Source organism: Microcaecilia unicolor, chromosome 8 (genome assembly GCF_901765095.1).
Source record: "Microcaecilia unicolor chromosome 8, aMicUni1.1, whole genome shotgun sequence".
Taxonomy (NCBI): Eukaryota; Metazoa; Chordata; class Amphibia; order Gymnophiona; family Siphonopidae; genus Microcaecilia; species Microcaecilia unicolor.
The window spans coordinates 84,735,211-84,757,473 of NC_044038.1; the positions used below are offsets into that span (position 1 = coordinate 84,735,211).

Sequence of the window (22,263 nt, forward strand, 5' to 3'; positions counted from 1 at the left end):
AAGATAGAAGATTACAGTGTTAGCAGATTTTGAGCAGCTGCTTGGGACTGATTGGAGGTTGATGGTGAGAAAGGAGTGGAGAACTTGACAGCTTAAGTGAAAAATAAGATGGGATGGAGTTGATGTTGGGTTGGGTGTGGGAAATAGTATTTTCATCTACCCAAAGTAGAAGAATTTCAAGTGGGTTGATATTGTATATCTGGATTTTCAGAAGGCGTTTGACAAAGTGTCGCACGAAAGACTCCTGAAGAAATTGCAGAGTCATGGAATCGGAGGTAGGGTATTATTATGGATTAAGAACTGGTTGAAAGATAGGAAGCAGAGAGTAGGATTGCGTGGACAGTATTCTCAGTGGAGGAGGGTAGTTAGTGGGGTCCCGCAGGGGTCTGTGCTGGGTCCGTTGCTTTTTAATGTATTTATAAATGACCTAGAGATGGGAATAACTAGTGAGGTAATTAAATTCGCCGATGACACAAAATTATTCAGGGTCGTCAAGTCGCAGGAGGAATGTGAACGATTACAGGAGGACCTTGCGAGACTGGGAGATTGGGCGTGCAAGTGGCAGATGAAGTTCAATGTTGACAAGTGCAAAGTGATGCATGTGGGTAAGAGGAACCCGAATTATAGCTACGTCTTGCAAGGTTCCGCGTTAGGAGTTACGGATCAAGAAAGGGATCTGGGTGTCGTCGTCAATGATACGCTGAAACCTTCTGCTCAGTGTGCTGCTGCGGCTAGGAAAGCGAATAGAATGTTGGGTGTTATTAGGAAGGGTATGGAGTCCAGGTGTGCGGATGTTATAATGCCGTTGTATCGCTCCATGGTGCGACCGCACCTGGAGTATTGTGTTCAGTACTGGTCTCCGTATCTCAAAAAAGATATAGTAGAATTGGAAAAGGTACAGCGAAGGGCGACGAAAATGATAGTGGGGATGGGACGACTTTCCTATGAAGAGAGGCTGAGAAGGCTAGGGCTTTTTAGCTTGGAGAAGAGACGGCTGAGGGGAGATATGATAGAAGTGTATAAAATAATGAGTGGAATGGATCGGGTGGATGTGAAGCGACTGTTCACGCTATCCAAAAATACTAGGACTAGAGGGCATGAGTTGAAGCTACAGTGTGGTAAATTTAAAACGAATCGGAGAAAATTTTTCTTCACCCAACGTGTAATTAGACTCTGGAATTCGTTGCCGGAGAACGTGGTACGGGCGGTTAGCTTGACGGAGTTTAAAAAGGGGTTAGATAGATTCCTAAAGGACAAGTCCATAGACCGCTATTAAATGGACTTGGAAAAATTCCGCATTTTTAGGTATAACTTGTCTGGAATGTTTTTACGTTTGGGGAGCGTGCCAGGTGCCCTTGACCTGGATTGGCCACTGTCGGTGACAGGATGCTGGGCTAGATGGACCTTTGGTCTTTCCCAGTATGGCACTACTTATGTACTTATGTACTTATGTAGGCTGGAGAAGCCAATTTGGTCTTTCTGTTGTCATTAGATATCTTACATCCTCTCCAACATCTATCACTTCTGTTACAATAAATCCTATGCTTTATTTTCTTAATTTCATTCCTAGTAACTGACAGGTGATACTGTGCCACTGTTTTCAACTCTGCCTCCTGCATTTATGAGTGACAGCTAAATTGGACCAAATGTTAGTTCTTAGCTAGGAGTTTATTTTTTTCTCATCACACTTATTTTTCTTAGCTTGCCCCTCTGTTCTCCTCCCTCCCTCTCTCCTCACCGTCTCCTCAAAGTCACTCATGCAAACTCAAATTATCTGAAATGTAACTATGATACATGTATTACAACAGCACTTGCAATACTGATAGCTAGAGCCACACTGGCAACAGGAAGTGCACCTACTGCTACAGCACCCATACCTAAAAGTGCACTTCCTACCAGACATAAACCTGGCAAGATGATGGTGGAAGAACTGATTGAAGTAGCTCCAAGAATGCTCTTTATGACATCACTCATGTGCACCCGCTGGTTTTTGTCCCGATGCAGCATTTTACTTATGGGCTCAGCAAACTTTGTGCCTGAAAGCATTCTTTTCACTTCGTTTGGGGTGATTTCAGCAGAAAGGCGTCTTCTCAGGATGAGCTCAGCCATGATCTTCCCCATGGCCCAGACGTCTGATCTTCTAGAACGCATTGCTCTCAGCAGAACTTCTGGGGCATAGTAAGCCGTGTTTCCAAAGTTGGAGCCACTGGAGATCCCTTCAACACTTGCAGTGTAACTGATGAATTTAGCCAGTCCAAAATCTATCAGCACAGCCCGGTTTGTGGAAGCCTCAATCTATAAAATAGGAAAGCTAGAGTTATAGTTTTTTTTTTTTTTTAAATAGCACAATAATAAAAGAATAAATATCCCTACTTGAACTCCACTAATGAGCCTGAGAGAGAGAGAGAGAGAGAGCACCTCTTACCAGCAAGAATGGGTAGTGTTGCTTAGCTGCAGTGTTTCTGTTCCACCAGTAGAGGGAGTTTCATTTTAAATATTGGGACATACAGTATTTAAAGGTTTGAACAAGGGCAGCACAAATCTGTGCACAATGCTGCAAACCAGTTGCCCCAAAGGTTTGATTCTCTCTATCTTCCACAGAACTGAACTGTGCAAAATAGTAAAGATACCGGCATGTTTGCCCATTTCTTAAATTTACCTGTTAAGGGTAAAAGTCCCCAAATACTTCATGTTTTCCATTTCCCTTCCACAGGTTTCAGTTGTCTCTTTGTACACCCTAGGCAGCTGCCTAGTGTATGTCCAGGAAGCTGAGAAAAAGGGCACAATTTCTTATTTCTTGTTGTGGGACCAAAGCCAGGATTAGGATTTTCCTAGGAGGCTGAGCAAGCTATATACCAGACTTTAAATTCACTGCACTCAGTAACCAGTCCATGCTATTATCTTGTCTGAACCAAAACTCTTTTACTGTTCCTTCAGCTACACAGCAGCATACATGGCTATAACATTCTTTTAGTTGCTGTCACATGTTATCAGATTATTAGTGTTGTCTTCAAAGATGGTAAACCTGTACTTACAGTCAGGCCAGCAGATGATAGACTCAGTCACCCCTGTTTAAAGATGGTGTCAGTCCTTCTTGTTACTAGATATTCTATACTGGAACACACAAGCTGAATGTTATCCACCTTACGCCCTTCTGCTACAGTTAGTGCCTGCTTCAAACAGAGAGCCTAGATGACAGGAATAGATACCCTTGAGTGTTCTCTTTCTCCCTCTCCTTCTCAGGGGCATCTGAGGGTGTAGAGGTTCCTCACACCTCCACACTACAGTCAGCCATCTGTCAGTTCTGTTACTTTTCCTCTTGCCTCTTTGTGACCCTGCTCCTTTAGATAGGCATTGCTATTGTCACCCAAAAAAATGGCTTACCACTCCAGTTTCATGGAGTATGCAGTTCAGCACCTCCTACCTGCCTTCCCCCTGAGGTCTTCTATAATTCTAAATGCACTACTCCATAATCAGTCACATGAAGGGGGGCAGATCGATCACTCACACATATATGCCCAACTTCCTTAGATACAGTTTTACAGATCTATTCATTAAACGCCAGTAAGATCATGAGAAGATGTTTTGTGTATACATTGGATTATCAGAAACACGTACACACTTCCATTTGGCTAAAGACTTTGAGCCAGGCATTCAATCGGAGAGGCACGTACTCGTCACTTAATTCATTTTTATATTTTAAACTTTTAGTCCATACTTTATTCCCAATATTCTCTATTTTTCAATTTTTTTCAGTAGAAAGCTTTTAAGAATTATTTAACAATAGGAACTTCTTTAATTAAGAAGGTACTTAGCTTTCCAGCTTGTTGGTGCAGCTTTCCGCTTCAATCTAAGCACCCAAGCAAAGTTGGAGACCATATGTCACCGACATGAATATCCCAGTTTTGCTCATAGCTGTTTCAAGGTAGTCTCCAGATTTTTTCCCCTGTGAAGCCGTGGTGCAGACTGGCACCTCCTCTCAATCCACCTTCCTCCCCCCCCCCCCATGGTCCAGTATCTCTCTCAAGCCCCTTCCTCTTCCTCCTCCTTCTCCCCCCTGCCCCCATAGTCCCCCAATCTTCTGTACACTGATGGCAGCACCAGCGATTAAGACAGAGCACCGCTGCCTGGCATCCTGCCTTTGTGGGAACAGGAAGTTAATCAGATGAGGCCTTAATCACTGACACTTCTGTCAGTGTACAGAAGATTGGAGGACCGGGTGGGGGGTTGGGAGGAAGGGAATCAGAAATGCCTGACTACTGAGATAGCCAGGAGAAAGAGATATGCTAGCTGGGGTGGGGGAGGGGGAGGAATGGTAAGGCAAAGAGAGAAGAGAAGAGAGATATTGGATGAGGAGGCGAAATGCTGGAGAAACCGAGAGAAAGAGATAGAGAAAGATATGCTGGGGGATGGAGGGGGCCCAGAGATGGCCAGAGGAACAAAGATACTGTAGGGAGGAGACAGGGGAGAGAGCGGAACAGATAACAGCGAGCCCTGGGATAGGGATGGAGAAGAAAGTGAAGAGTGGGAAAAGCTGGACATGAGGAGGGACATGGATATAAAAGGGTCATGCTGGACACGTGGGGGGATGATGTATGTGGACAAAGACACCTGGTGCTGAACACGAGGGAAAGGATAGGGACAGGGATACATACACAGAGGAGATTTTAGGACATTTAGGGACACAGATGGAATGAGGGTGGGTATGGAGAGATAAGAAATATCAAATGGACTGGAGACCCTGGAAAGAGCAGAAAATGGATGGGACTTGGAGAACAGAGCAGAAGATGACTGGGTCTTGGTGACTGAGTGGGAGAGTGTTGTGGGGAAGGGCAGAGCAGGGAATTATAAATGGGAGAGGTGGAGAGGGAATTTTGAGAGGATAGTGAAGACCTGGTAATTGGTAGGTATAAGTGGGCGTATTTTGATGGGTTGGGAGAAAGGCGATAACTGTGGGGAAAGGTTGAGACATAATATGAATGACGTGGAAGACTGTAGAGAATGAGAGGCATTGAAAAAGTATGGGGTACTGGGGATGGGTATGAGAGGAAGGAGAAAGATCTCTGAAGGGGTTAAGTGCGGGTGGAAATGGGGTTAAAAGATGGTGAGTGGCAATAGGAGATGGGTTGGAGGGTAATAGATAGAAGAATGGTCTGGAGGCAGAGGAAGGAAGAAGAGACAGTGATGGAGCTGGGGCTGGTAAGGGGATGAGAGACAGTGGAGGGTAGGTGAGGGCTGAAAGAATGAGTACAGAGGATGGAAATGGAGGGCTAGGGAGTGGGTGAAAGATGGTATTGGGACTAGGAGATTGGGAAAGGAGAGAGAAAGATGGGCGATGGAAGTATTGGAGAGGGGATGAAAGGAAGATGGGAAAAGCCAATAGAAAGTATCTTCCTTTTCACTTCTCATCTAAAAAGAGGGTGAGAGAAAGAGAGAATTAGGGTAAAATGAAATGGGTAGATATAAACACAAAGAAAAGAAAAGTGGAGAAAAAACATAACAAAAAAACAATGGCAGACAGATGTGGAGAAGGAAAAGAAGATAAGAGGAGAGAGAAGAAAAGTGGAGAAAAAACATAACAAGAAAACAATGACAGATAGATGTGGAGAAGGAAAAGAAGAGAAGAGGAGAGAGAAGAAATGGAAAGGCCACCTGGAAAATAATTTAGGAGACCGACGCAAAAAGTGGAACAGACAGATCGACATAATTAGAAAAATAAAATGCCCTGACAACAAAGGTAGAAAAGAAAAATATTATTTATTACTTTTTAAGGATTGGGATGTGTCTGCTTTGTGAAATGTACTTTTTTTCTAATTTTATATTTTGCAGAGTACAGGAGAAAATGCATTTTTGTTTCTCTTTTACCAGTAGTGCACAGCTTATAGAGTCTGGCTTTCATAGACGGAGGAGGAGGGACATGTCCATTTCAGTTTTTAGCTGCATGGTTTTTGTGGTCCTCTATTTTGTATCAGGAGAAGGTAGGGGTGGACTGACATTGATCTGGGCCTCCAAGCATTAAGGCTCCTGGGCCCTTAACCACCTATCAAAAGTGATGAAACTAGATGGAGGCTGGGGAGAATGGGCTTCATACTGCTGTGGGCCTTCAGGCACTGCCCTGTTCCAGTGGTCAGTCCACTGCTGGGTGAGGGTATTGTGTCAGAAGTGAAGGATTCTGCTAGCATGTGCAGTCTGTGTAGGAATCTGTAAAAGTACTGCTTGTTCTAACTTCCCAGTAATGGGTATATTGGTGCTCTAGGGCCCAGTGTAACATTTATAGTATTTCCTTATCATAGGTGGATTATTATTATTTTATTATAATTTGCTACAAATTTGTATCCCACATTTTCCCACCTATTTGCAGGCTCAATGTGGCTTACATTGTTCCGTAATGGCAATCGCCAATTCCGGAATGAGAAATACATAGTTATATTGCAGATGACAAAGAGGGGCATAATCGAACGCGAATGCCTATCTCCATGGGCGTATAAGTCCAAAAACGGGTACGTGAAGAGGCGGGACAGACCGTATTTTCAAAAAAATGGACGTTTTTCAGCTGGGCATTTGTTTTTTTTTTAGCGATAATGGAAACTAAAGATGCGCAGCTCAAAAACGTCCTAATCTGAGCCATTTGGTCATGGGAGGGGCCACGATTCGTAGTACACTCACCCCCCTGACATGCCAGGACACAAACTGGGCACCCTAGAGGTCAGTGCGGTGGACTTCAGAAAAAGCTCCCACATGCATAGTTCCCTTACTTTGGGTGCTGAGCCCTCCAACCCCCCCCCCCTCCAAAACCCACACCCCACAAATGTACAACACTACCGTAGCTCTTAGGGGTGAAGGGGGCAACTACCTGTGGGTACAGTGCATTTTGCAGGGCTCCCATTTACCAGCACAAGTGTTACAGGTGGGGGGGGGATGGGCCTGGGTCCACCTGGCTGAAGTGCACTGCAGTACCCACTAAAAGTGCTCCAGGGCCTGCATACACGCAGGCCTCTAGGACTTTTTGCTGCTATATAACATTGGCACACCAGTTGACACCTGAAGACTAATCTCTCCGAAAACGTCCTTTATTGGAATAAGCACGCTTACTCAAAGTTAACTGCAGATCAGAGGTTGTTGCCCACTGGCAACGAGTCTCCCTGGTACTGAGATTAGCAGTAGGTCAGAGCTGGCAGAATGCTGTACAATGCCCTCTTTCAGCCACATTCAAGGTAAGAACTAAGTCCTGTAACGTGGCTAACACGTGAAAGGGATCTAAAACTGGCTTACAAAAATGGCCACTACCTCATGGACTACCGGAAACAAAACAGGGCACACTCTGACCCAGTAAGCAGGGGGAAAAGCACCATGGGAGTAGAGCCTACCAACTACCAACATCGTGAGCATTTGCCACAAGCTAGTGGAATCACGGAGCCCAATAACCTACACCCACCACAATGCATTGCTAATGTGACTCTGCAGTGCCCTTAACAGAAAAGGTGTCACACTCACTCGAGAGCCACATCAGAACCAGGGAAAGGCTGTCACAGGATAGAACACATTCTGCTGTCATGGAGGTGGGTACGGCATTTGAGGCTGGCATACAGGCTGGAAAAAAAGTTTTTAAAGTGGGGTTTTTTTTGGTGGGAGGGGGTTAGTGACCACTGGGGGAGTCCGGGGAGGTCATCCCCGATTCCCTCCAGTGGTCATCTGGTCAGTTGGGGCACTTTTTTGGGACCTGTTCGTGAAAAAAAGGGTCCAAAAAAAGTGACCCAAAATCGTGGTAAAAACGCCTTTTTTTTCGATTATCAGCTAAAGACGCCCATCTCTCCTCAGCCGATAACCACACTCCAGTTCCGCCTTCACCACGCCTCCAACACGCCACCATCAACTTTACCTGTTTCCGCGACGGATTGCAGTTGGAAACGCCCAAAATCGGCTTTCGATGATACCAATTTGGGCGCCCACGAGAGAAAGACGCCCATCTCCCGATTTGGGTCGCAATATAGGCGTTTTTCTCTTTCGATTATAAGCTGGAAAGTGGATTAGGCAATCAAGTAAAGAGAATTCATTTAGGACTGTTAAGTTTACTATATATTTTTGAATCCCTTTGTGCAGGGTTTTGGATTATTTTGCAATGTGTCTGGCAGCTGGCCCTATTTAAAAGCAGGACCTCAGCACCAAAAATAAAAATGCTCAAGGCTAGTGGTCGCCACATCCTGTAGAGTCACCACACAAACAAAAAACCCATCTGATTTAATCAGTGTCTGGTAGTGCAAAGAGCACCTGTTGATTCTTAATATTTTTTGTGTAACATGTTTTAAGAAGGATAGCTCCATTGCTGGAGAATATGGAGTTTGTGATACATAACTGGAGTTGCAAGGTTTCTATTCAAATTCTGTTCAATTCTGTACAGAATCCAGACTTCACTCCTCACAGAAGAATTTGTTGAATGATGCTATCTATTATGACAATTTTACCAAGTAGCTGAAACTAGCTGGAGAAGGAAGATTACTTTATGTATAGAAAGCCGTGGAGGGGCATAATCAAATGGGACGCCCAAGTTTTCCTGGGGCCGTCCTCGCAGGGGCGGGTAAACCCGTATTATCGAAACAAGATGGGCGGCCACCTTTCGTTTCGATAATACGGTCGGGGACACCCAAATCTCAACATTTAGGTCGACCTTAGAGATGGTCGCCCGTAGGTCGTCCTTAGAGATCAACATCCCCGGTTTTCTGTGATAATGGAAACCAAGGACGCCCATCTCAGAAACGACCAAATCCAAGCCTTTTGCTCATGGGAGGAGCCAGCATTCGTAGTGCACTGGTCCCCCTCACATGCCTCACCAACTGGGCACCCTAGGGGGCACTGCAGTGGACTTCAGAAATTGCTCCCAGGTGCATAGCTCCCTTACCCTGTGTGCTGAGCCCCCCAACCCCCCCAAAACCCACTCCCCACAACTGTACACCACTATCATAGCCCTAAGGGGTGAAGGGGGGGCACCTACATGTGGGTACAGTGGGTTTCTGGTGAGTTTTGAAGGGCTCACATTTACCACCACAAGTGTAACAGGTGGGGGGGCAGTGGTGTGCTGGTAAATTTTTAACAGGCTCTCTCCCCCATCCACCTCTGCACCCCCCCCCCCCCCCCCCCCCCCACACACACACACACACACACACACACAAATTGCAGAGCTGGCTATTCCCAGGGAGAGAGTTAGCTGGTAAAGTATTAACAACATGTAATTTTATTATACATTATTGGTGCAAAGGATATGCACATGGTTTTGCTTTTTAAACCCAAGGTAAATCCTAAGGGTGGTTGAACAATAAACTGTGTTGTTTCTGACTTTACTTGTTTTGGAGTGCTTTGGGTCCTCCTACTGTTCTGTACATGTGCTGTCTGGAATTTTGGAAAAAAGAAATAAGGAAATAAAAATTAAATTTTGGACGTACTCTGTAGAAGTTGTTTTCTTTTGCAATGTGATGTGATAGATGCCTATTCTGGTGTATGAATGTGATAATCTTTGAATAACTACCTATACTAAATGGCTATGGATTTCTGAACATATGGTATCATTAAAGGACAAACTTTTAAATGCTCAGTTGGGTATATATCATATCTCAAATGTTTCAGACATATCATCTATTTGTTCCCATGATATAATTGAACTCTATTATTCTGTCTCAGTGCATTTTGAAATATGTAAGCCAACTTTGCTTGGAATGTGTGATAAATGTATTTTAAAAAATCCTTTATCCTCCATCTTTTAAGACACTGCCTACCTGCTGGATAGTGATGGTGGCACAAGGAAAGCAAGTTTGGTCCAGTGAAGACTAACTCAAAATAACCTGGCTGTTCCTTAGCTGGGCCGTAGTATTACCATATTGAAAATGTGACCATACCAAGACACAAAACAACCTTTTAGGGTAGATAGTGTTCACAATGAGCTCCTTTTATTACTGACCAGACAGAGATAAGAGTTTTCAGTTTTGGCACAGTATAAGTTATCACAAGAACAAAATATAAGAAAAACAATACGGGCTGCATTAGGGGCTTATATAGCCCATTTATGTAAAAACAAAAGAAATCTGCATGAAACAAAATAATCCATTTATGTATTAAAAGGTAAACTTCTACAAAACAGATGAAGATCTGATTCCATGTGTGCCCCAAATGAAAGGAGAGTTTAATTCTACTTCCATTTAATTTCAATATTCCATCAACTTTATAGATTACAACAACAGTTAAGATGAACCCAGCAGGAAACAGGATATCCTCACTTAAATTTGGCCATTCATGCCCATTGCCATTGTCCTCTTTCTCCCATCTAGAGTAGTGCTCTATCTTGCCCCCCCCCCCCCCGGGCCCCCCTTCCTTTTCACACTTTATTTTTCCCCCCCCCCCCCCCCCCGGCCCCCTAGCTGCAGCTTGCTGCTCTTGTCAAAGTAGCACTAGCAGCAGCAGAAAATACAATGAAAAATGTTTTTAAAAGTTAATTAAATAAATAAATATTAGATTGTTGCGGGGCCTACCTGGCTGGAATGGAAGTGATTCACAGTGAAGATCCAAGATTCTTCTACGACAAGGAGGAGTGGAGGATGATAGAAGACTGGTGGCCAGCAGCGGCACGGGTGTGAGGAGACGGAGACACGGAGACGGAGTGCACTAGCAGTGCAGGAAGCAGAAGGCGCCAAACACCTGCAGGACTCAGGAAGGAGCCGTTACAGAAGCAAGAGAACAAAGAAGGGTGCACTCACTGGCGTGCAGGGTGCCGCAGGGGGAGGAAGCCGGCGTCGTGACGTTAGGGTCATCATGGGCAGGACTCGAAGACCGGAGAGGTGGGGAGAGAGCGAAAGGAGCTGCAGAGGGAGGAAGCGGCACTGGTAGAGGCAGAGAGAGTGCGAGGAACCGCTGGGAGGAGACAAAGTGAGCCGCTGGGAGGAGACAAGTGAGCGGAGGTAGGTAGGGCAGCATGGACGGAGCAGAAGTTAGGACACCCCCCCCATATGGTTTGCGCTTTCACCCGGGGCGGTCCGCCCCCACTGGAACCTCCTGCATAGGGGGAAAAAAACTTTCCCGTCCCTGCTGACAGAAACAGCTGAACAACCGGCTCACAAAACTGCTCAAAAATTAACAACCGGCTCTGCAGAGCCGTTGCGAGCTGGCTCCAGCACACCACTGGGGGGTGGGGGGGATGGGCCTGGGTCCGCCTGCCTGAAGTGCACTGCACCCACTAAAACTGTTCCAGGGACCTGCATACTGCTGTCATGGAGCTGGGTATAACATTTGAGGCTGGCATAAAGGCTGGCAAAAAATGTTTTTAAAGTTTTTTTTTTTATGGTGGGAGGGTTTGGTGACCACTGGGGGAGTAAGGGGAGGTCATCCCTGATTCCCTCCGGTGGTCATCTGGTCAGTTCGGACCTTTTTGAGGCTTGGTCGCAAGAAAAAATGGACTAAGTAAAGTCGGCCAAGTGCTCGTCAGGGACGCTCTTCTTTTTTCCATTATCGTCCTAGGACGCCCATGTGTTAAGCATGCCCCAGTCCCGCCTTCGCTATGCTGTCGACATGCCCCCGTGAACTTTGGTCATCCCTGCGACAGAAAGCAGTTGAGGGCGCCCAAAATCGGCTTTCGATTATGCCGATTTGGGCGACCCTGAGAGAAGGACGCCCATCTCCCGATTTGTGTCGGAAGATGGGCGCCCTTCTCTTTCGAAAATAAGCCTGTTGGTGTCTTATATTGATAATTTTTAAAAGGTGGTTGGAGAGAGGAGAGTGTGATGTAGTGGTGGATATGATGTGTGGAAATATCACTTTGGTTTGCCCCCCTGTTGCCACCCCAAATATTTCTGTCTAGAGACGCCACTGCTCATTTAGCAGGTGCCTAGATGGGACTAACTAGTGAGTCTGGCTGTGTCTCCCTCAGAACCTAGAATCAGAGGCGGGAGACATGACCTAAGACCAAAAGGGCTAGCATGCAGTGGGCTTAAATACTCAGAGGGAGGTTCTGCTGCCACCAGACCCTTCCCCCTGATTATAATAAGGCACTTCTATGCTTCTACAAGCTTCCAGCTTCTCCTAAACTGTTCTATTCAGTTCCTTCCTATGCTGGAAAGTTCTAGTGCCAAGCGGGAGCCCTTCCTGAACAGGTGCAGGAAATACCAGGGTTCAGCAAGAGGCCACAGCTATGGGCCTCAGGGATAGTGCTATTGCAAAATGCAGGCAGCTTTCTCCTATTGGCTGGCTGGCTTCTCACGCTATAGAGCCCAGTAGTGAGAACACTGAACTTAGGGAACAGCAGTGAGAATTCAGACAGCTTTAACCTGCCAAATCTCTCATCATGTTACATATAGCTTTAAGCAAAAGGTGCACACCATTAAAACTGCGTCAGTAACTTAATTTGAGGCTGCTTGCACTTTTTTGCCAGAAGCCTAAATCTGGAGTTCTGTGCCCTATCTCTGCCCACCAGCTCACCATGATATTGTCCGGCTTCAGGTCCTGATGAACAATGTTCTTCATATGGAGGTAATTTAACCCGTTGCACATCCCATGGATAATGGTCACTTTTGCTTTGTCTGTCAGCTGGAGAGAATAAGTGAAAGATGCTGCAATTTTAAGGTCAATTCTATAATAAGTTTGCTTACATTTTTGCATCAACTATGCATCTAAAAGTGCAGAATACTGGCATTTAGGCGCCTAAATGAACACTTATCTGTGAAAATATCATTTCAGTACCTAAATGGTGCTCTACAAATAGGCACTCAAATGGCATAGTGCGTATTTGTAAAGGGGATGTTCACATGGGCACAGAATGGTCAGGCCATAGGTGGGGCAGTCAGTTACGTGGAGGGGCATAATAGAACGCGAACGCCTATCTCCATGGGCGTCTATGTCCGAAAATGGGTACGTGAAGAGGCGGGACAGACCGTATTTTCAAAAAAATGGACGTTTTTCAGCTGGGCGTTTGTTTTTTGGGACCTGTTCGTGAAAAAAAGGGTCCAAAAAAAGTGACCCAAAATCGCAGTAAAAACGCCTTTTTTTTTTCGATTATCAGCTAAAGACGCCCATCTCTCCTTGGCCGATAACCACGCCACAGTTCCGCCTTCACCACACCTCCAACACGCCCCCGTCAACTTTACCCGTTTCCGCGACGGATTGCAGTTGGAAACGCCCAAAATCGGCTTTTTTCGATGATACCGATTTGGGCACCCAAGGGAGAAAGACGCCCATCTCCCGATTTGGGTCGCAATATAGGCGTTTTTCTCTTTTAATTATAAGCTGGATAGGCAACTTAGAGAATACTGTAAGTTGCCTATTTGCCTGCTACATTTAGGTGCCCCTATTTACACCATTCAAACTGAGAAGAAGATTGATGTAAGAAAGCCAGACAATAGTGATAAAGGAGAAAACATGAGAATGGCATTAATAACAGAAGTATCAGTACTAGGTGATTCTTCTAAACATTGAATGAAGGCAGAGAAGATCCTCAAGTACCAAGCAATGCAATCAGAGACCAAGAAAATGTGGCAGAAGGATCAGAAATATTCCCAGTTGTTTTGAGCATCACTGGCCTGATCAAAAAGAACTTTGCAGCCAGAGCCAGTGCAAAGGTAATGGGTGCCCTAGACAAATCTTCAGACTTATACCCTCTCTCAATTAACTTTCAGGAAAGACACTAGCTTACATCCTCCATCCAAGATTTTAATAATTACTACTCCTAAGAAGATGCCACCCTAGATAGCACCTAGTCTTGTCTAAGGGTTGGGCCAGCCCCAGTTTACAGTTCAGTTTAATATGTTTTTTGGGTTTAAAAAAAAATATTAATACACTGCCCAGTTCTGCATGTCCCTATGGGTGGAATAGAAAGTCTAAATAAACTGTAAATTGATTTAGATAGGTAGATTACATCTTATGAACTCCAGAAGGAAGCTCTCTTTGGCACAATGCAGTAACTTTGGTGAGTGTTAAATTTGAGAGGCTAAGATCATACTCCGCATATCCTGGCTCAGAAATGAGGTTCATTGCTGACAAGATATGCACAAAACTAACCATTTGGAGACACTGCCCTGGAAAGACATGACCCTTAGAGAAACTTGTGAAGTAGACAAAAGGACTCAGAGGTCAGTTTAGTTTGAAGTTTCCAAGCCATTGCTGACTCTGTCTTGGGGCTGCTGAGATCAGGTTTTAGCTGATCTAATGTCATTCCCCATAATGGCCCTGGATCTTAATTTTCAGTGCAGCTCCTTAAATTGGCAAAAAGGCATCCGAGAATAAAAGACTCACCTGCCAATTTACTGCTGTAAGAGTGCTGGTTACAAGTTGAATATGACAGTGATACAGTTTGTGTGCATGTGACAATGAAATACAATGAGCAGGCTGGTATAATCTCATCTCACAAACAATGCAGAACTGAGCTCTATAATCTCACATCCAAAGAACAATGTGGAACCAATCTCTATAATCTCATCTCAAGAACAATGTGGAACTAGTCTCTATAATCTCATCCCAAGAACAATGCGGAACTAGTCTCTATAATCTGATCCCAAAGACAATGCGGAACTAGTCTCTATAAACTGATCCTAAGGACAATGCGGAACCAGTTTCTATAATCTCATCCCAAGGACAATTTAAAATGACCAAAACTCTGGTTAATGATGTTTTCTGTGTATACTTCCCATGGTCTCACGGGCTGCATAAAATTCAGTGGTGGGCTGCTGGTTGCCCACCCTGCCCTATAATCTCATCCCAAGAACAATGTGGAACTAGTCTATATAATCTGTGGGCTGAAACAATGTGATAGTGGCTTATTCTCTTATAACCTAAGTGATGAGATGTTATGATTCTGTTAGAATTCTGCTAGTCAGACAGGGGAATGCTTGGGACTGCTCCTGATTGGCCCGTCAGGGGCTGAGCTGATGTCAGTCTGATCTACTTAAGCTTACTTTTCACTACAACCCCTGCTTTGGTGTTATTCCTATTCTGCTGAAGCCTTCCCTTTGCTCTGTCTGAGCTATTAGCTCTGTGTTTTTGTGGAGTTTGGTTACTCCTTACCTCGCTTGCAGTTTTCTGTTGCTTTGTCTCTGTCTGCTGGTTGCTTCCAGCTTGTGTCTAATTACCTCTTTATTCTGCACCTGGGATTCTCTCTGTTTGGCTGTGGTGCTGTGTGGTGAGGTTCCTACCTCGTCCCGTTCCAGTTTGTTTGTTTTAGTTCCCCTCCCTTTGGAGTTACTGTTACCACTCCCCCAAGCCTGAGTGCGACGTACTGTGAAAGTAAGCTCTCTTGAGCAGGGACTGTCCTTCCCCATCTTAAACTTGTACAGCGCTGCGTAACCCTGGCAGCGCTATAGAAATGCTAAGTAGTAGTAGTAGTAGTAGTTTGCCTGCTGGTAGTAGTCATGACAGCTCACCAGTAACCCAGCCAGGGTTGCCAAATAAAAAAAAAAATTCCCACACAAAAACGCCCAAAACCTGCCCAAAAACCGCACACACCCCACCCCTGCCGTCATCAACCCCGCCCCTTCCGTCATCACCCCCACCCCCGCTGTCATCAACCCCGCCCCTTCCGTCATCACCCCCGCCCCTGCGTCATCAGCCCCGCCCCTACCATCATCGCCCCGCCCAATACGTCAGCAAACCACGCCCAAAACATCACAAACCCCGCCTCTGTCGCCATTAGCCTCACCCCTGCCGGCCAAAAAACCGCCCCAAAACCCGCACAGAAAAAACAAAACAAGCCCAAAAAACCGCAACCCGCCGCGGGCAAAAGTTTCCCGCGGCGGGTTGCGGAAAACTGCCCAATTGGGCGGGAAAACCGCCCATCTGGCAACTGTGAACCCAGCACTCTGGAGTGGAGAGGGAACAACAAACTAACCTCGTCTTTGGCTCTCTGAGAGTGGGAGAGGAATTTTAAACTAATTTCAGGATTTTTCTTTTCTTGAGAATAATAAATACAATCTCACAAGTTAGGATTGATTATAACAAGTAATTTAATGTCAATGCTCTGAATATTGTAACACAACACCAAATAAGTAAAACACTTCCCACTTTTCCTTTGTTTCAATATATTATTTCCTGTCATTTAAAATGTATACCCTCTTACTCAAACTTCTTTTTCTTTACTTCAACAGGATGCTTCTCTTCACTTCCCTCATTCACCGCAATCAGTATTACTTCCCCTTTTTCCTGGTTCTATACCCGTTCAAAATGAGGGAACGGTTCAGAAATTCTTCAGTAGTTTTTCTATATTCCTAAGAAATATGATTCTTTGTGCAATGTTTTTGTCTACCTCCAATGGATTCAGGTAAGTATTTGTTCTTTTATTCCCTTCCTTTTCTAAAATGTCACCCGCTATCAATGTTGGTCAGTCACTCTTACTGTTCACCAGGATAAACGCTTGTCTTGCTTGTCTTTCTTGCGTGGGGGCCCGTTGATTCTCCAGTTGTCCGGCTCCAGGCTTGTCTTCTTCCTACACCTCTCTAAAAATAACTAATACAGGAGGCAAAACCCTTTCTCCCTCTTTTTCTAGGATGTCTTAGGCTTCTGTGATATTACACTTTAAATTATCAATACTGGGGCAAGTATTAACTTGAACCAAAGATAAATAAATTTTTTCTATTCTTCCAAGCCTGAGCTGATTTCTTTTTCCTATCTAGTCAAGGAGTGTGCAGGAACTTCCAGGAACACAGTCACTCTCTGGCTCAAGAAACACCTCTCAGTACACACTTGCACACTACTTTTTTTCTCTTGTTACATTTGTACCCCGTGCTTTCCCACTCATGGCAGGCTCAATGTGGCAGGCAATGGAGGGTTAAGTGACTTGCCCAGAGTCACAAGGAGCTGCCTGTGCTGGGAATCGAACTCAGTTCCTCAGTTCCCCAGTACAAAGTCTAACCACTAGGCCACTTCCTCTCTTCCCTTCTTTCCCCTATTACTCCTATCAATCACTCTTTCTCTCTCACTGCGGCTTCAGAATTCCAGCACAGCAACACTATTCCCCACACTTTCACTCCTCTTTAACCCTTCAGTACCCACCAGCAACCTAGTATTTTTTCCCCAACCTCCAGTGGCGTACCAAGGGGGGGCGGTGGGGGCAGTCCGCCCCGGGTGCACGCCGCTGGGGGGGTGCCGCGCGCCGGTCAGCATCATTCGTTTCCATGATCCCTCTTCCCTGGAACAGGAATTAACCTGTTCCAGGGCAGAGGGAGCATGGAAACGAACGATGCTGACCGGCGCGCAGCACCCCCCCCAACGGCGTGCACCCGGGGGGGAGGGGTTCTTTCGCTGGGGTGGGGGGTGTCCTTTTGCCGGGGGGGGTCGCGCTGCACCGGGGGGGCGCTGCACCTGGGGGGCGGGGCGCATCGGCGATCTGCCCCGGGTGTCAGCCCCTCTAGGAACGCCACTGCCAACCTCATTAAAAAATTGACGCTTAATTTCAAATCCTCCACTCTCCTGTCACTTACTTTTCCCCTTCAATCACTTCTTTAGTTTAATTACTATATTGATTTCCCTTTTTCTACTCAAACCTTACCATCCACACACATCCTCTCCTCACCACAGCACCAACTCCTTCCGCTAACTGCCAGCGACTCCATTTCCTAGGTAATGGAACTTCGGCTTGGGATTCCGAACCCACTCAGCCAATCCCATGTCCCTTTCAATATTCCATGCCCAATCATCCCCGGGAGCCCCAAAAGACTCCGGCGCTGCCTCCCGCAACACATTCCCTTTGCTGACACTCTCTCACTCTGCCGGCTATCGTGCTCAGCCCTTCCGGCCCCGAAAAGACCCTGCAGCACCTCCCGACCTCGCCAGCCAGCACCAAAACAGCCTCCCGACCTCGAAGCTGCCCCAGAACGAGCCCCAGAGCCTCCAGAACGACCCCCTCCAGGTAAAAAAATAAAAATAAAATTTATCTTATTTTTTTCCTCTCTAACTCTATGTTACATTACCCTTGTGTGCTGTGTTTGTATTCTGTTTGTACCTCCTGCCCTTGTAGCAGACTCCGGCCCCTTTGTTTCTCTCCGTGGGGGGGTTGTTTGTTTGCTCTTTCCCTGTACTTCTGATTAACCCATTATCTGCAGTGTTCCCTGCCTCTGGCAGCTGTGTGTTTCAGAGATTGGTTTAACCCTTTATCTGTAGTGTTCCCTGCCTCTGGCAGCTGTGTGTTCAGAGCTTGGTTTAACCCTTTGTCTGCAGAGTTTTCCTGCTTCTGGCAGTTGTCTGCTTAGTGCAGTCTATCCTTGTGACCATTCTAGTTCTTCCTTTGCTTTAACTACCTTCTGTATTGCTGAACACTATTCCCTTTCTGTGCTGGGTGTGTATGTTAGGCTCCGCACTCCATTTTTGCTGACTTTTTCTTTCCCTGTCTGCTGAGGGTCTCCGCCTACAGTATCTTTATTTTTCACAGTCCCTCATTTCCTTTGTGTGGAATGGGGTTCTGCTTGATGTGTTTCTGTGTGTGCTTCCCTTTCTCTCCTCCCTATATATGTCAGTTCTGGTTCAGCCGTAAGGCCCGCATGCTTGAATTCTGAGTAAATGGGTTCACGATAGGCCGTGAGGCCCGCCTGTATGCCCTATCTTCCCTTTTCTGGAGGTGCAAGTTGGTTGCTGTGTGTGTGTGCAGGGCTTGGTAGCTGGGGTAGTGTGTAGTGCCTGTTCGGCCCAATCTCGACCTCGGCCTAACTCCTATACTAGGCCTCGGCCTGGGCTCAAGGGCTCCCAACCTGAGCAACAGGAGATTAGTCTGTAAAGAGCGACACACACCTTTACCTTGCAGCAGGCATTATAAATTATCAAGGGAGGAGCTGCAAAGCTTGCTGGGGATTTGGGGATGGGGGTGGAGAGGATCCAGGAGAATAAATGGAACAGAAATCGGAATATTATGCAATCATTGCCCTCTCCCAGTTCTCAGAAGCAGTGGCGTAGCAAGGGCGGGGCGGTGGGGGTGGTCCACCCCGGGTGTCAACAGGTGGGGGGGTGCTCCGTCTGAAACAGGTGGGAAATCAGGAGACGAAAGGCAAATTTTGGTTCCAAATAAGGCAACTTTATTGCTAGCAAGTGAACAGCACCGAGTAGCCTCGGGACACTGTGTGTCATAAATCATCTGACACTTACATTTATACTTCCCTACTGGGCCTGCGCATTTGGCCCCTTACACGTCACAACTATCATGCGCAGTAAACATTTGTAGTTCTTACAGTACAAAATTGTAGTCCCAGTACGTACACACGTCATAACACTGAAATGATACTGGCAAGAAAAACGAAACTTAGCAGCTTATTCTTCACACACACACAATGCTCCTTTCTAGCACAGGAGATAAGGTGCGGCTCAGGAATGCAGGGGGGTGTCAGCACCCTCCAAGGTCGCCTATTCAGATGGCGTTGCTACGTGCAAGCTGGTCTTGTATAGGCCTTGCAAACTACTGTTACAAGCTATATATCTAATAGCCCTGCATTCTGTCTGTACATTAGTAAACAGCAAACTTATCTTGTTAGTAAACAGTAAAACTGGATAAGGCACAAATGTCCAGTGCAGTAATAAGGTGTGGCCAAACAGCCAAAAGCAGAGGTAGAGTGCATAAGTAAAAGTCCATCAGTAGGCACAAAACATGAGGTTGTCCTGTTGCTCAGTAGTATTCAGGTATTACCGGCGTTCCACTCCTTCATTCCCCCCTTTTGATACTTGAACATCCATTCTGGTGGAGAGTATCACCTCCATAAACCCTGAAAAGGAAAGAAAGGACAAGGATAGTTAGCGAGGGAGGCAGCAAGCGAGCCCTAAGCCCTTGCGCAGCCGGTGGTTGCTTCGCCGGGGTTGAGACGGAGGGCCCCTAGTGGAATCCCCCCCCCTTTGTAGCCGGTCTTTTGCTGGCACAAGGGTGATGGCCCATTTAGTGACTCAGGGGGTTCAAAGTGCACATCAGCCACAAGGTGCTTCATCGTCAGCTTCATCAGACTGGGGAATGGGGGAGTACATCTGGAGAGCCATAAGTTGGGCAGCAGCACGGCGGTCAGCGATGCTTTCCATGGTGGAGCGGAGACACCTGAAAACTAAGGGGAGAGACAAAGGTATTATTAGGCAAGACAGCAAGAACAGGCCACCCATAACGAGGAGGCCTTGCAGGCTCCCGGAGGTCGGGAGCCAGCTGGTGAGGGAGGAAGTCCAATCCCAGGCACTGTTCCAGGTCTGGACGGGGACGTGGGCTAGTTTGACCATCCGGTCAGTTATCTCCCTGATGACATGGCTCTGGTCATCAATCTGTAAGCAGCAATTACTGAGGTTAAACTTGCCACACACCCCGCCCTCCTGGGCTAAGAGGTAGTCAAGAGCCAAGCGATTTTGGTAGACGGCGGTAATGAGCTTAGTGTTCTGTCGAGCTAGGATATTGAGGGCCAAGGCCGAATCGTTAGTAAGGATTTCGAGTACGGCCTGTAGGCGAATAATGCGATTCAGCATATAGATAGGGGTACGGTACCCGTATGTACCATCTTCAGCCCACGTGGCCGGTCCATAGTAATGAATGATGCGTTCAGGCGGCCACTCGTTGTCTTTCCAGTCTCCAATTTGGACTTTGGGCTTGATGATTGGGAAAGACCGTTTGCGCCGGGCAGGATTATCAGGCCCCTTTTCCACGTATAGGGGGATACCCAAGGTTTCGCCGACTTGTATGGGCAGAAGGAAAAAACTAGGTCGGACCGTGCCCAAGAGACAGGTACCGTACCAGCGGGTCGGGAGTTGTTCATAGGCCCTGCGTCCGCAGATATAGTAGTAGCCCGCCGGGGCTACCCACTTGAGGGAGGCGTTCCCTCCGTATGTCCATGTCGTGTTCAAGGTGGGTTCTGTCCAGATAGGCTCCGGGGCGGGCAGGTTGTACGTTTGCCACCAGGTCGTCCGGCTGCCATTATACTGAAGAACCCCCGTACAAGCAGAGTCTCCCACTGGTACAGAGTAACGCTTCGATGGCGCTCGACTAGCGCAGAGGGTACCTATAATATTTGTTCTCAGGGCCCATTCGTATGGCTTAGGCCGGTGGGGAAAGGTAATGTTAGTGGTGTTGAGTGCATCCCATGTGTGTTGTCGAATCTCTCTCGCTTCCCAGGGCCATTGTTCACCCATGTCGGTGCCTCCACAGACGAAACAGTTGGCAATTCCGAGGGAGAGGGCGATGTTCTCAGCCAAATTGAGGAACATATTTCGGGCTTCTGGGGAAATGGGGAATTTAGTCTCGGTCTGCTCAGCCCGAGCAATTTCATCAAATACGTCTTGGTAGCCGACAACAGTAGTCTGGTAGTGCGTAGGAGGCTTCGTTTCGAGACTCTGATATATGGTAATATATGTCAACGGATCCATTCCTCCGCCGTCAATGCCGAGGCCCCACGTTCCTCTCCAGGGCAGGTCGTGTCCTCGGATGGGCCAGTCTAGGGACACATAGTTACCAGAACCTCGACGAAATTCGCCCAAGCCGGCGCATCCGGCATATCCTCCTCCCGTATAAGCACATACTCGGTCCCAGCCCGAGGCTCGAGTGTCGCCGGCGCATGGGAGCCACACCCACGGGGAGCAGCATCTCATGTCTGGACTGAAGGGGCAGACATACTTGTGGTCCTTAACGTATGCCTCTCGCCAACTCTGGCTACCACACTTGCGAGACCAAGGGTGCTTGTCCATGGCGGCACAGACGTCGAAGGTGAGGGTTGCTACAGTTTGGATGCCACCGACAAGGATACGAGTGGAATTAATGTAATACAGAATGCCATCTCCCTCGACTCCCGGAGGTCCGGCCACATACGCAGGGAGTCCTACGCTGAGGGTGACATTGTAGTATCTGGGTTTGGTAGGGCTGTGGCAGATAGTGAGATTTCCTTGGAGGCATCTGTGGAACTGTTGGAGGCCATTCGGAGTGATGAGGGCACAAGTCGGGAGAAACTGGCAATCGCCTTCCGGGGGCTGCGTCTGGTGAATGAGGGTAGTGACTAGGTGATATCCTCCCTCTATACGGTGGCGCACGAGGCGCAAACATTCAGTACAGTTCTGGCTCAAGGGGTAATAGCTCGGGACTGAGCAAAGGAGGAGTAGTAGGCTCAGCATCATATATGCGGTGGAAGGTATCCGAGCCTTTGCAGCAAGAAGATGATAAGGCCCACGATTATGGCTGCGATAAAGAGAGAGCCAAAAACGCAGTGGGTCCAGAAACTGAGTTCCTGTTGCTGGGCAGACATGAATCTGGTGGTTTACGTCTTTCTTAGAGTCAGCCGTAATGGAGCGTCAGGATGTTGGTGC

At 46.9% G+C, this 22,263-nt stretch overlaps 1 protein-coding gene across 1 annotated transcript in view; it reads right to left on the minus strand.

Annotated features, from left to right (window-relative positions):
* Window positions 1–1,457: 1,457 nt before the first annotated feature.
* LOC115476122 (myosin light chain kinase A-like) overlaps window positions 1,458–22,263 on the minus strand; it is a 61,789-nt gene continuing 40,983 nt past the window's right edge. Inside the window, exons 4-5 of the mRNA XM_030212298.1 lie at window positions 12,457–12,564; window positions 1,458–2,295 (exon numbers count right to left, since the gene is read on the minus strand). Coding sequence (XP_030068158.1) covers window positions 1,786–2,295; window positions 12,457–12,564 — 618 coding nt within the window. The 3' untranslated portion in view covers window positions 1,458–1,785. The remainder of the gene's footprint in view (window positions 2,296–12,456; window positions 12,565–22,263) is intronic.